This window comes from Arachis hypogaea, chromosome 12 (assembly GCF_003086295.3).
Source record: "Arachis hypogaea cultivar Tifrunner chromosome 12, arahy.Tifrunner.gnm2.J5K5, whole genome shotgun sequence".
Taxonomy (NCBI): Eukaryota; Viridiplantae; Streptophyta; class Magnoliopsida; order Fabales; family Fabaceae; genus Arachis; species Arachis hypogaea.
The window spans coordinates 114291001-114305451 of record NC_092047.1 but is presented as its reverse complement, the minus strand read 5'-3'; the positions used below and the strand labels follow the sequence as shown (position 1 = coordinate 114305451).

Genomic DNA, 14451 nt, shown 5'->3' with positions numbered 1-14451 from the left:
GCTTCTTTGTGGGTGAGTGAGAAAAAATAAAGAGAAAAGGACAAATAGATCCCTGACCTTTTGTCGCGCGGACATTTTTGCTTCTGACCATTGAAAAATACTTTTAAGTCCCTGATCTTCATAAAATTTGGACGGATCAGTCCTTCCGTCCAAATGCTTCCGTCAGGGACTGATCCGTTCAAGTTTTATGAAGGTCACAGACTTAAAAGTATTTTTCAATAATCAAGGACAAAAATGTCTGCGAGACAAAAGGTCAAGGATCTATTTGTCCTTTTCTCAAAAATAAAAGACTGAAATATTTATAACATTAAAATGATATTTAAAAAAACATAAAAGATAAAATAGAATTGGGAGAATTAATTTGTTCCACCGGTGAAATAATTCGTCAAAGCTTCAAAGAAGCATTTAATAGGATGGCTGAAGTAATGGAACGTTCAGTAAACAATAAAAGTTAGTAATTAACATAATTATTACTGCCATACAATAACACAGGGTGTTCCATTATATTCTTTTTCCATAATAAATAAACCAAATATGATCATACCCAAACATAGTTAATTTTTTTTGTATCAAATATCTAAACATAAAATTACTTCTATTTTTTATAGAATTTTTGAAAAAAAATAATTTTAAAAAAATCTTTTTTAAAAGCTCATCCTACTAAACCCTAAGAATACCAAACAACTAATAAATAAAACAAACCAAATCAATAAACAACTAAAAGTATCAATTTAATAATTAAAAATTAAAAAAATTATGCAAAAAAATAGTAAAACATGAAATTTAGTTCCAATTAATTACCAAGACTACAAAAAAGTAACAACAATCACCATTCATCAACTTTAAATGTCATACATTTACAATATTCATATTCACCTTATAAAGTAATATATTCAATAAAAAATAAATAAAAGTTGATTCTAAAATTTAGAATTCTTTGTGATCATTTTTCTCGTATATTTTGGCTTCATAAAATGAATAAAATAATTAATATAATATTTAATAACAATAATAACAAAAATAATTAAACTCATTATAAATAGTTATTTCATCATAATAAAAATATATTTTTTTGTATAGCAGTATGTGTATCACAACCAAACAATCTGGAGACAATTCAATAAAAACTCCATCAACTAGTTTCTTAATATTTATCCGAAATTATATATTTAGAATTTTTATTAAGAATAATTAAAAATAATAAAAAAAATCTTATCGAATTCGATCTCTCAATATGTGCCAATACATTTCGATAAAATCAGATAAATTGTCTAAATCCTTCTCTATATTTTCCAATAGTATTTTCAATGTGTTGGGATCATATGTTAGAGTTTCCTTCAGATACAGATACAGATTCTTTTTGCCTCCTCTTTTCACTTAAAAAGGTTGTCCTCTTAGCCTAATTTTATTTATAAATTCAACTTCTATATATAATTGAATAGTATTATCTAATTTTTAAAGTTCATCTTCAACTTTAATTTCATAATTGATTCTATTTGAACAGTTCATAAAAAAAGTCCACAAAGTTGCACTACAAAAATAACAATAAATATAAATAAAAAATTAAAAATAAATAGAAAAACTAAGTAAACCGCCTCACACTCTAAAAGTATAAATTAAACCTTTAAAAAAAATACTAATTTACTCTAAAAGTATAAATTAAACCTTTAAAAAAAATACTAATTTACCCCAATCTTTGAAGATAATTATTTTAAATATGTTATATTATAACAAGAGTAATTTTTTATTGTGCATGATGGTGAATTTTAATTTTTTACATTCCACTCTCGAAGAGTACATGTTATATGTAATAAGAGTAATTCTTTTATAAACATTTATCGTTTGTCATTATCAAATTAATATTTTTTAATATCTATAATTCTTTTTATACATCAGCTGCTATTTTATCGTTATCAGTACTAAGAGTTATTTTCAGTGAAAGAAATGCTCTCAAAGATTATAAATTATACAAAGTATCCTAAAAAAAGACATCAACAGGATTATAAAAATGAAAAAAATTGATTTTTAAAATTTTTTCTTTATAAAAAAGAAAACATTATTTTATAAAAATGATATTGATTGGGATTATGCTAACATTATAATGGAAAAATATTTTCTTAATAATAACGATGAAATTCATACTTTTAACATAAAAATTATGAAATGCTAAACCATGCTATAAATCTTAATTCTAAAACGATTAAACATATCATCTTAAAATTTTGTAAAGCACTAGATTTCATTCATAGAGATAATTACATTGATCCTGAGTTTCATAAAGACAAAAAAAATAATAAGATGAAAGAATGTCTGGTTAGTGTAAGCTTCAAGCCAATTTGGCATATTAAAGTCACATACAAAATGAAACCAGAATAAATTTCAAAAATATAGCCAAAACAGTTAAAGGATGTCTCAATAAAAATTAACATACACCACAGGTGAAATTAATTTTGAATTTCATATTTAAGGTTAAAATCAGGTTAGTATTTGAATAATATTTAAAGATTAAATTATGCAATTAGAAACCAATTTACAATTTCACTGAAATTGTACGGGACAAATGCATATTTTAACTTATAAATATTATTCAAATACTAACTTTATTCCAAACTTAAAAGATAAAATCCAAAAGTAGTTCTATCTGTGGTTTCCATTGAGGCATCTTATGCATAATTTTGGATATCTTTGACATCACTCTATTGGCTACAGGATGCAGTGGACCATACACTTTTATGAAAGCATTCAAACATGTCACTGTTTTCGAGGAAAAGACCCAGAAGCATCATGTGAACTTATCCAGAAGATCAATAAGCATCTCAATTTTGAAGTCAATTTACAATACCATATACTTAGCTAAACTACACTGCAACCTACCACTTCCTTCTTACCCTTTTGTGTTCGTCAGAATTTTTGAATTCCAGAGCATACTATAAACAACTTCCCTCACCATTTCTTACTTTCTTGTTCTTGTGAACATGGCTGCATCACTTGTTGGAGGAGCTTTCCTCTCTTCTTTTCTCAATGTTCTTTTCGACAAGCTATCCGATGATAAGTTTGTCAATTGGATCCGAGGAAAGAAGCTTGACCAGGATCTGCGTGGAATGTTGGAGAATATTTTGAACGTGGTTAAAGCTGTGCTAAATGATGCTGAGAAGAAACAGATCACTGACAATGCTTTCAAGAGGTGGCTCAAAAATCTTCAATATGCTGTCTATGATGCTGATGACTTGTTGGATGAAGTATGCACCAAAGCTGCCACTCAAAAGGATCCAAGTAACTTCCTGTCTCATATCTTCAATTCACAAGATAGGGATATGGTTGTGACTACGATTGAAGAAGTCATTGCTAGACTAGAGGATATTACGAAATACAAAGATATCCTTGGTCTGAAAAAGATTGCAGCGAAGAACATGCCCATCAACCTCACTAGTTAAAAAATCTGATATGTTTGTTGGCAGGGAGAGAGAGAGGGATACCTTAGTGAAATTGTTGTTAGATGATACTAAAGATGATGAAATATCTGTGATTCGCATCGTGGGCATGGGTGGGATAGGAAAAACTACTCAGGCAAAATTGGTTTATAATGATGCGGAAGTGAAACAAAAATTTCATGTTAAAAAAGCATGTGTTTGTGTTAGTGAGGAGGAATTTGATGTTCTTAAGATGACATAGACTGTGATAGAGAAAACTGGTAATTCTTGTCACCCAAATGATTTAGATACAGTTCAAAATCATTTGAAGGATAAGCTAGAAGGGAAGAAATTCTTGGTTGTTGTAGATGATGTATGGAGCAGTAATCGTGAGGGTTGGGAAAGCTTTCTAACTCCTTTTGAATGTGGAAGTGAGGGAAGTCATATTATTGTAACATCCCGTCTTGATTCAGTTGCTTCAATGGTGAAGACTAATGACATTCAACATCTCAATTTGAGTTTGTTGCATGAGGAAGATTGTTGGTTAGTATTTGCAAAACATACATTTTTTCCTACTGAATCTAGTGACCGTTCATCTTTAGAAATTATTGGTAGAAAAATTGTTCAAAAGTGTAAAGGGTTACCTTTGGCTGTCCAAACACTTGGGGGCTTATTAAGGACAAAAGATCATGAGAGGGAATGGATTGGTGTTTTGAATAGCGAGATTTGGGAGTTTTCTAAAGATGAGAGTAGCATTCTTCCTGCATTAAGAATTAGTTATTACTATCTCCCTTCTACTTAAAACGTTGCTTTGTTTATTGTTCTTTATACCCAAAGGACTACGAATTCAAAAGAGATAAACTGGTGTTATTGTGGATGGCAGAAGGTCTTTTGCAGGAACCAAAGAGTGACAATAGTTTAGAAGAAGTTGGTTATAAATATTTTATTGATTTAGCTTCAAGATCATTTTTTCAACATTCTAACTCTGGTGAAAATTCATTTGTGATGCACGATCTCATGCATGATTTAACAATATTCTATGGTGGAAAGTTCTTTTCTGGAATCATTGAACTCAAAAATGCAGCCAAGCATGATGCTTATCCTCGTCATCTTTCATATGATCATTCGCTCTCAAAGTTCATGGAAGCATGTGCTTGGCTGCATTTTTGAAAGTGTACTTTTTTAACAGCTTAGCAATTTCTTCAACTTCTTGTATTCCTTCCATTTTTGCATGCTTCCTTTCCATCCTCTAAGTCGTTCCTGCCTTATAAATCCTGAAATCACTTAACACACATATCAAGGCATCGAATGGTAATAAGAGATGATTAAAATTAGCAATTTAAAGGCCCCGGAAACATGTTTTCAATCATATCACAAGATTAGGAAGGAAAATGTAAAATCATGCAATTAATATGAATAAGTGTGCAAAAACTAGATAAATACCACTCAATTGAGCACAAGATAAACCATAAAATAGTGGTTTATCAATCTCCCCACACTTAAACATTAACATGTCATCATGCTAAACTCAAGAGAAGCTATAAAGGAGTGAAGATGAATGGTAGAATGTATGAAATGCAACCTATCTATATGAATGCAACTACATGCTAAGATGTTTCTACCTACTTGGTTAAAAGTAAATAAGCTCTTCAAGACAAACATAAATCAGATTTCACTAATTCAAATTATACAATAAAAGACAAGTAAACTTGTAAGAAGATAGCTCATGAAAGCAGGGAACATAGAATCAAGCAATTGAACCCTCACTGGTAGTGTATATGTACTCTAATCTCTCAAGTGTCTAGGATTAATCACTCTATTCTTCTCTAATCATGCTTTCTAAACTTTGTTCTTCATCTAACCAATCAACAAATATTTAATATACCAATGCAAACATCATGAGGTCTTTTCAAGGTTGTAATGGGACTAAGGTAAAGGTGAGGGTATATATGGTTAAGTGAGCTATAATATGAATCTTTGACTAACCTAAGCTCTTACCTAACACACACGCTCTATGTAATTCTAAAATCACACCTAACTACCCAAAATTCCCACTTTTGTATAATTCCTATACTCATGTACCAAATTTTCTTAAATTTTATCACATGTGCATTGATCTTTTATTAAACTTAGTACTGGGGTAATTTTGTCCCCTTATTTATTTATTTACATTATATTTTTTTCTTTTTTCTTTTTCTTTTTCTTTTCCTTTTTCTTTTTTTTTTAATTGAAAATATAAAAGTAAACATAACATATCAATGCACATGAGTTTTTTTTCTGGTCTCATATGAGTATGCACCCAAATTTCCAATATTTTGTCAAAATAAAAACATAGCACATTCCCTTATTAACCCATGTTCCCAAAGTTTTCCCACAATTAGTTGATACACAACATATATCTTAAGCTAACCAAAGATTCAATTGGGGTATTTAATTGTTTTTCCGCTTAAGGCTAGTGATGTGGTAAAATATAGAACAAATGGGGATTGATAGGCTCAAAGTGACTAACAATGATGATTTAAAAGGGTTGGCTTATTTTTGGAATAAGTGAGCAAAAACAAGTAATGGCTTCAATCATATGCATGCATAAAACACATTAAATATTGGATATATAGATTGGAACAAAATAAAGATCACAATTATAGAGAAGTAAATACACAAGAATAAAATTTTATGGTTAAATAATGTAACCATGTAGTTAAGCTCAAATATCACAGGTTGTATGTTCTTTTAGCTATAATTCATGTTCCCATTACAACTTCAAACAAATTTAACACAAAATTTTAAATTTAAATTAGTGAAATGCTATAAAAATTTCTTGAAAAAGAGACTCATTACTTTAACTAAGTAGTGGTAAACTATGTACAAAATCAAGCAACATGTAACAACTAATTTAACAAAGAAAATTAAACATTGGTGTTGAGAAGGAAATAACTAACCCATGGAGATCGGTATCGACCTCCCCACACTTAAAGATTGCACCGTCCTCGGTGCATGCTAAGATGTGCAAGTGGACGAGTTACTGCAACTGATGCTTTTTTCCAAAGATTGTGCAGATAGATTTATCTGTTGCCCCATGTAAAGGTTTTTCGTTTTTCTTCCTCGGTAGCCATCCTGAAAGAAGAGGAAAAAGAAGAAAAGTAACCCAGGAATAAAGAGAAGAAAATAAATAAAATATGGATGGGTTAATACCAAATAATGGGGGGTCTCAACTACATGGTAGCTACAACATGCAAGTGAGAAAACAATAGAAGCACATGGTATACCAGTGGTGCAAAATTTACAACAATTGGGAAGAGAGTGGGTAAAGAAAGACAATATAAATTCATGTCAATGCAAAAGGAACATAGGTATCATAGAAGATTGGCATTGACAGATAAATAATGTCACCCAACAGTGTAAAACAAGTCACTAAAACACTAAAATAATACCAAAAAAGATACAACAGTTGAATAAGAACATTTGAACACCAATAATAAAATTATAAATTTAAAAAAAGAAAATAAAACAAGCACAGGATGAAAATGCAATGAATGAAAGTATGCAAATGTAATAAAATAAATAGAATGAAAAAGAATGAAAATGAGAAGTTAAATAAACGAAGAAAAAGAAAATAAGAAAGGAGGAAGAAAGAATAAGAAAGGAGAGAAGAACAAGAAAGGGAAATGAAAGACGGGGCGTGACGCGTACGCGTGAAACCTGGGTTGGCCGTTCATGGTATTATTTCATGTGTTTGTAAATTATCACATCCTTCCATGAACTTTGAGGGCGAATGATCATATGAAAGATGACGAGGATAAGCATCACTTGGCTGCATTTTTTTTGAGTTCAATGATTCCAGAAAAGAACTTTCCATCACAGAATATCGCTAGATCATGCATGAGATCATGCATCACAAATAAATTTTTACCAGAGTTAGAATGTTGAAAAAAATGATCTTGAAGCTAAATCAATAAAATATTTATAACCAACTTCTTCTATACTGATGTCACTCTTTGGTTGCTGCAAAAGACCTTCTGCCTTCCACAATAACACCAGTTTATCTCTTTTGAATTCGTAGTCCTTTGGGTATAAAGAACAATAAACAAAGCAACGTTTTAAGTACGAAGGGAGATAGTAATAACTGATTCTTAATGCAAGAAGAATGCTACTCTCATCTTCAAAAAACTCCCAAATCTCGCTATTCAAAACATCAATCCATTCCCTCTCATGATCTTTTGTTCTTAATAAGCCCCCAAGTGTTTGGACAGCCAAAAGTAACCCTTTACACTTTTGAACAATTTTTCTACCAATAATTTCTAAAGATAAACGGTCTCTAGATTTAGTAGGAAAAAATGTATGTTTTGCAAACACTAACCAACAATCTTCCTCATGCAACAAACTCAAATTGAGAGGTTGAATGTCATTAGTCTTCACCATTGAAGCAACTGAATCAAGACGGGATGTTACAATAATATGACCTCCCTCACTTCCACATTCAAAAGGAGTTAGAAAGCTTTCCCAACCCTCACGATTACTGCTCCACACATCATCTACAACAACCAAGAATTTCTTCCCTTCTAGCTTATCCTTCAAATGATTTTGAACTGTATCTAAATCATTTAGGTGACAAGAATTACCAGTTTTCTCTATCACAGTCTTTGTCATCTTAAGAACATCAAATTCCTCCTCACCAACACAAACACATGCTTTTAACATGAAATTTTTGTTTCACTTCCGCATCATTATAAACCAATTTTGCCTGAGTAGCTTTTTCTATCCCATCCATGCCAACGATGCGAATCACAGATATTTCACCATCTTTAGTATCATCTAACAACAATTTCACTAAGGTATGCCTCTCTCTCCCTGCCAACAAACATATCAGATTTTTTAACTAGTGAGGTTGATGGAATCCACCCTAGCATGTTCTTCGCTGCAATCTTTTCCAAACCAAGAATATCTTTATATTTCGCAATATCCTCTAGGCTAGCAATGACTTCTTCAATCGTAGTCACAACCATATCCCTATCTTGTGAATTGAAGATATGAGACAGGAAGTTACTTGGATCCTTTTGAGTGGCAGCTTTGGCGCATACTTCATCCAACAAGTCATCAGCATCTTGAAGATTTTTGAGCCACCTCTTGAGAGCATTGTGAGTGATCTGTTTCTTCTCAGCATCATTCAGCACAGCTTCAACCACGTTCAAAATATTCTCCAACATTCCACGCAGATCCTGGTCAAGCTTCTTTCCTCGGATCCAGTTGACAAACTTATCATCGGACAGCCTGTCGAAAAGAACATTGAGAAAAGAAGAGAGAAAAGCTCCTTCAACAAGTGATGCAGCCATGTTCACAAGAACAAGAAAGTATGAAAGGGTCAGGGAAGTTGTTTATAGTATGCTCTAGAATTCAAAAATTCTGACAAACACAAAAAGGTAAGAAGGAAGTGGTAGGTTGCAGTCTAGTTTAGCCAAGTATATGGTATTGTAAATTGACTTCAAAATTGAGATGCTTATTGGTCTTCTGGACAAGTTCACATGATGCTTCTGGGTCTTTTCCTCAAAAATAGTGACATGTTTGAATGCTTTCATAAAAGTGTATGGTCCACTGCATCCTGTAGCCAATAGAGTGATGTCAGAGATATCCAAATAACGCAAATGAATCAAATCACCTATTGAATTGAGCACTGAATCATGCTTAAGAGGAAAAAAAATTAAATGACAAAACCCTTACATGCTTCAACTGTGCAAGTAAGCAACAAGGATTACAAGAACCAATTTGCTTTGAGGAATCATGCCATGTATTAAAATTGATTTCCAACAATGTCCTTGCATGTTTTAAACTATCACATATTTTAGAAAAGGCACGAGTAAAAAAAGGTTAACTGTTATTATCATACGTAAATCCGCAGGATGCATTCTTCAAGATTTTAACTACAAAACAAACTAATAAATAAGTACGAGCATCAATCCAATAATTAAAACACAGTAAAACGTAGACCTTAGTTACAACTAAATAAAAAAATTATAAAACACCAACAAGAATCACCCTCCATCAACGTTCTCACATTTGTAATATCCATATTCAATAAAAAATAAACAAAAACCAATTCTAGAGTCCGAGTTCTTTGTGATCCTTCTCAAGTCTATTCTAATTATTTAAAATAAATAAATAAAATAATTAATATAATATTTAACAATAATAATAAAAAGAATTTAAACCCATTATAAATACTCCTTCACAATAAAAACATAATTTTTATATAATACCATGTGCATCACATCCAAAAAATTTGGACACAATTGAGTGAGGACTCCGTCAACTTGATCCTTTGTCTATAAGAAAATCCTATTAAAACAAAAATATATTTATTTTTTATTAAAAATAATTTAAAATAACTAAATAAAAACTTTTACCAAATTTATTCTCTAACATGTGTGGATATATCTTCACAAAATCGGATAACTTGTTTATATACATCTTCATATTTTACTAAAATATCTCCAGTTCTTTTCGAATCATATGTTAGAGCTTCTATCAAATAATAATACATTAAAATTCTTTTTATAAGGAATGGCCGTTTAATTGCAACAAGAATGAGAAGCTACATAAGAATTTATACAGTTGTTTTTATCCATATGTAATGTAATTGACTCAAAACTCGGCTAATAAAACTCCTATTTCCACTGTGCTTCATCAAATAACAATATTATACATTCTAGGACCAAGTTTTTTTCCCTTTTTCCCATTTGCTGTTATTTTTTTGACACATTTTAATTGGCTATTATCACTAAAATTCAAAGCATCTATGATCTATCTTGTGTAATGGTGATCTTAGCTAAGACCTATTACCAACATCTTCAAATATTAGATAGGGAGTGAAATCTTTTTACTATTCCGACTAATTGATCCTAAGAGATATCATTAGAGATGATGCTTATTTAAGTCTTTAATTAGAAGATAAAGAGAATTCTTAGGTTTTTTTCTTGTTTTCATATTCAGTTGATATGCTTTCACGACAATAACACAAATGACGCCTCATTTTAATTTTATATCATGCTTGCAGTTTTACCTAAAAACAATGGCAAAAATAGGCAAACAAAAGGAGGCAAAGTTTCATTATCTTAATCATCCTAATCATGCTTATGAACGTATCAACTTAAAAAAATAAAAATAAAAATAGAATCAATACGGAGACAAAACTAAAGTAATGCAGCAGAGAGCAGACACCACTTACCACTCTTGGAGAAAAACAAAAATCAGTTCATATGCATCCTTTGGAAGTGTCACACCTAACTCTTCTTCGAGCTCCCTTCTGAAAAGAACTCAACACACTATTATCTCTGAAATTGCCATAACAACATCATGTTCTGTCCTTGGACAAAAAATAATATATTATTTGACACCCATTTTGTACAAATGCCATCATATGTATTTTATGCACACAGCCTCATCATAAGAAAAAAGAACCCAAACCAAATACGATTTCAGCTCAAAATAATTTTAAAGAAAATATTATATTCTTTTCAAAATGAATTTCAATTTAGTTAAAAGTGGTCTATTTTTAAAGAACCAATTTATCTGAATAATAGATTACTTCAGTAGCATGCTTGAGTTTGTGTATTGCAGATTGCCCTGAATTACATGTTCATTCCATTAATCTGGGAGAGCATTCTAATCTTAGTTTAGTTTCCCTCCTTCACTACTAATCCTTAATTTGCTGCTTCTACTATATATATTCCTCACATTATTTCACTTATATAATGTGTCTTAAGTAACAAAATCACCTTCTGATTCTTAAGTTTGTAACTTTTTCCCCATTTCAAACAATTCAAAATACTCATTGCTAGGATAAGACGTGTGTGATATCTTCAATCATATGACCCTCTTTTACATGACCAAATATTCTAGCAGAACTTTTTCAGGTACAAGAAATTTTATTTCAAAGTTGCCTATAAGATTTACATGCATCCTTCCTTGACCATATTCTTTTGGATTGTTCATTTATTCCTTACTAGAAAATTACAAATCATCTTATTTATTTATTCAGGGGTTTAGCACCAAGCGTATCTGGCTCATGCATCAACTTAGTTTACTCTCAAATTTCAACATTCTAATTGAAATATAAGAAACAAATAAGAGCATAATTGTTGTGTTTGTGATTACCGAGCGGAAACCGGTTTCTAAAATCGGAACCCTAAACCCCTCAAATTTCATAACCAAATAGAAATTAATACATACCTAATCGACGACGTGAGCACAGAGAGGACGATAAGAAGCGCAGAGATCGACGATGGTGAGGGCGGCGCAGCGACGATCAGTGCAGGAGGGTCGAGAAGGAGCGACGGTCGAGTGGTGAGTGGTGTGTAGCGGTGAGTGGTGAGTGTGCAGCGATGTGCTGAGTGGTGAGTGGTGAGTGGGGAGTGGGGGGCGACGATGGTCAATGGCGATAGCGAGAGGATTTTCGATCTTCGCGATGGTGAGCTCTCTGAAAGTGTTTTCTTTGGGCTTTGGAGGTGAGTGATGAGCTTTGGAGAAGTACTGTCTCTTTACACAAGTGATATCAGAGCCAATTCGATGGTCGAGAACTTCATACGGTGTCCCAATAAGTTGGTATCAAAGCTGTTTCGGTGGTCAAAAGCTCTTCAGGGTGACCATACGAGTGGTATCAGAGTCGTACGGTGGCCTAATAAGTAGTATCAGAGGCGATTCGATGATCAAAAACTTCTCACGGTACTCGAACAAGTTGTATTAGACCCCAACAAGTGGTATCAGATCCGACTTGATTGTCGAAAGCTCCCTATAGTAGCTCGATATTTGAAGATTGTAACTTTTTGATCAGCCAAATGGTAACCTTTTACACTTTTTAATTAAGCATATAATAAATAGTATGAAAAATATTAATATTTGATTATATTTTAGACAATACAATTTAAATTTTTAACTAACAATAAAAACATAACAAAGATTTTTGAAAAAAAGTTGATAGAATTAAAATATATACTTCTCTTTAGAAAAGATGATAGGATAATTTTATAAAAAATTAAACTTTGAAGGAAAAATTGTGATTGGTGAGAGAATAATTGAAAAAAAAATATACTTTTAACTTTTTTATGTTGAGTAACTTTTTTTAAAAAATACATTAAATAAATTGCTTTCTTTTACTTTTTCTCTCATGAGACAGATAAACTATTAAATTTAAATTTATTGATCTTTATCTAATTAAATATAAACTTGTCAATTGATGAAACAACTAGTTTAAATATCCAAATATTATTTGTATTAATTTTAATTTCGCCATGTTCTTTTCAAATGTAAAAAAAATTGGTGATAAAGACGAACCTTGCGGATTTTTCGGGGAGCTTCTGCTCCTTCCACAGCTGACCAGTGAAGGCAAAGAAAGGATTCATCTGCGTCGTCATGCTCCCGCACTTGATTCAAAACCGAACAGCACCACGTCTGCCACCACCAGCTACTGTGCCGTCATCTGCTGCAGAATCTCTCCCGTCAAAATGACGTCAGAGAGATGAGGAGAGGGAAAGATTAAAGAAGAGAGGGTACTTTTGAGAGTTAATGGGAGTTAGGGAAGAGAATATGATAGTAGAAGAAATTAAACTTCCAGAACATACACAGAAGAAATAGCAGAAGCTAAAAGCCCAGATGAAGAAAAACCAGAAGCCAGTTGAACCAGCAAGCGCAAAAGTCAGAGAAGAATCAATAGTAGAAGCAGAAGTTAGAAGAAGAAACCAGACGAATAGAGGAACACTAGAACAGAAGCAGCCTAAGCAGTAGCAGAATCCAGAACAGTGACAATGAACCTCGAGGAACACTAAAACAGAGACGATGAACAGAGGTGAGGAGGAGATCGGTGAAACGGGGAGGAGGCGAGCGATAGAAAGCGTGGACCGTGACCGAGGAAGAAACGAGAGCGACGAGGAAAAGAAGAGTGCGACCGAGGGTGACCATACAAGTGGTATCAGAGCCGCACGGTGGCCCAACCAACAAGTGGTATCAGAGGCGAATCGATGGTCAAAAACTTCCCATGGTATCTGAACAAGTTGTATTAAACCCCAACAAGTGGTATCAGATACGATTTAGTTGTCAAATCTATGGTGGCCTGATATTTGAAGATTGTAACTTTTTGGTCCATGCATGAGATTGATTATTGGTTAAATTTAAAAAAAATTTAAATTTTATCACGAGATTCCAATAAAATTTATATTTATATATTTGAAACCAGTTTTACATTTGATTTTAATTTGCTTATAAATTTTAATTATAAAACGTTAATTTGTGATAACATATCGTAAGGATAAAATAATTATAAGTATTTTTATAATCTGATAACAAAATTCAACTCAACTATTTCAAACTTTTTGAGATACAAATAATAATTATATTATACTTAATATATTTTTTATATATCCATTGCAAAAAATTTTATTGGGCTTGAAATAAAAAAAGCCCAACCATTTAACCACAACAATTAACATAACATAGTACTTATCTCATTAATCAATTTTACCTGTTAAAGTAATAAAGTCTGCTGTCTCTGCTTCTGGTCAGAGTTGCTATATTTTGGAGAATAACTTTACACACGTCCACCAACCCTATATTCCACATTGCTTCAGCATATAAGAAAATTTTTTCCTTTCATCACCGTAGCACTGCCCATACAATGAATGAAGCTGAATCAATGTCCTTCAGCCGAATTATTGCATTGTATTTGCATCATTATTTTGCTATGACCCACAACTAGCTCATTATAATAATGTATCTAACATCAAAGGCAAAAATAATGATGTTAGTTTCGGGAGAAAAAAGAAATAAAAGATAACAAACAGTGGCTATTTTTTTTATATGAGTTTAATTTGTGAGTTATGCTCATTTATGGAGTATTATAATTGTTGTAAGCAATGGGGGAGACATTTTGAAACTTGTTTACATCATTTGAGTTCTTTTTATTATCTCTTCTTTCTTTCCCTCTACAACCTTGCTGGGATTGCTTAATTGGGTTATCACGAGATGCAGTTATCTCTTGCTGCTAGAAAAGAATAAG

The 14451-nt window shown here is 31.9% G+C and overlaps 3 protein-coding genes and 1 long non-coding RNA gene across 7 annotated transcripts; 1 reads left to right on the top strand and 3 right to left on the bottom strand.

Moving 5' to 3' along the window:
* The first annotated feature begins 2975 nt into the window (after positions 1 to 2975).
* On the top strand, positions 2976 to 4212 carry LOC112730624 (putative disease resistance RPP13-like protein 1). The gene is made up of 2 exons (XM_029291129.1): positions 2976 to 3429; positions 3719 to 4212. Exons 1-2 carry the CDS (start codon positions 2976 to 2978, stop codon positions 4210 to 4212), a joined length of 948 nt encoding a protein of 315 aa, XP_029146962.1.
* Positions 4213 to 5564: 1352 nt separating this feature from the next.
* On the bottom strand, positions 5565 to 7265 carry LOC140177145 (uncharacterized). The gene is made up of 2 exons (XR_011868945.1): positions 7101 to 7265; positions 5565 to 6524 (listed from the first exon to the last, which is right to left on the bottom strand). It is a non-coding gene; the product is annotated as an uncharacterized lncRNA (long non-coding RNA).
* Positions 7266 to 7325: 60 nt separating this feature from the next.
* On the bottom strand, positions 7326 to 8108 carry LOC140176885 (putative disease resistance RPP13-like protein 1). Its single transcript, XM_072208445.1, has one exon. The coding sequence runs from the start codon at positions 8106 to 8108 to the stop codon at positions 7326 to 7328; it is 783 nt and encodes a 260-aa protein (XP_072064546.1).
* Positions 7569 to 12180, bottom strand: LOC112728443 (putative disease resistance RPP13-like protein 1). 4 transcript variants are annotated; one of them, XM_072209842.1, is made up of 4 exons: positions 11634 to 11938; positions 10630 to 10707; positions 9662 to 9740; positions 7569 to 9006 (listed from the first exon to the last, which is right to left on the bottom strand). In XM_072209842.1, exon 4 carries the CDS (start codon positions 8738 to 8740, stop codon positions 8219 to 8221), a length of 522 nt encoding a protein of 173 aa, XP_072065943.1. In that variant the 5' UTR covers positions 8741 to 9006; positions 9662 to 9740; positions 10630 to 10707; positions 11634 to 11938; the 3' UTR covers positions 7569 to 8218. The 4 variants fall into 4 exon arrangements, with proteins under 4 accessions (XP_072065943.1, XP_072065942.1, XP_029146718.1 ...); XM_072209841.1 differs by lacking the exon at positions 9662 to 9740 and adding an exon at positions 9126 to 9234; XM_029290885.2 differs by lacking the exon at positions 9662 to 9740 and having other exon boundaries at positions 11634 to 12180.
* Between the last annotated feature and the right edge of the window lie 2271 nt (positions 12181 to 14451).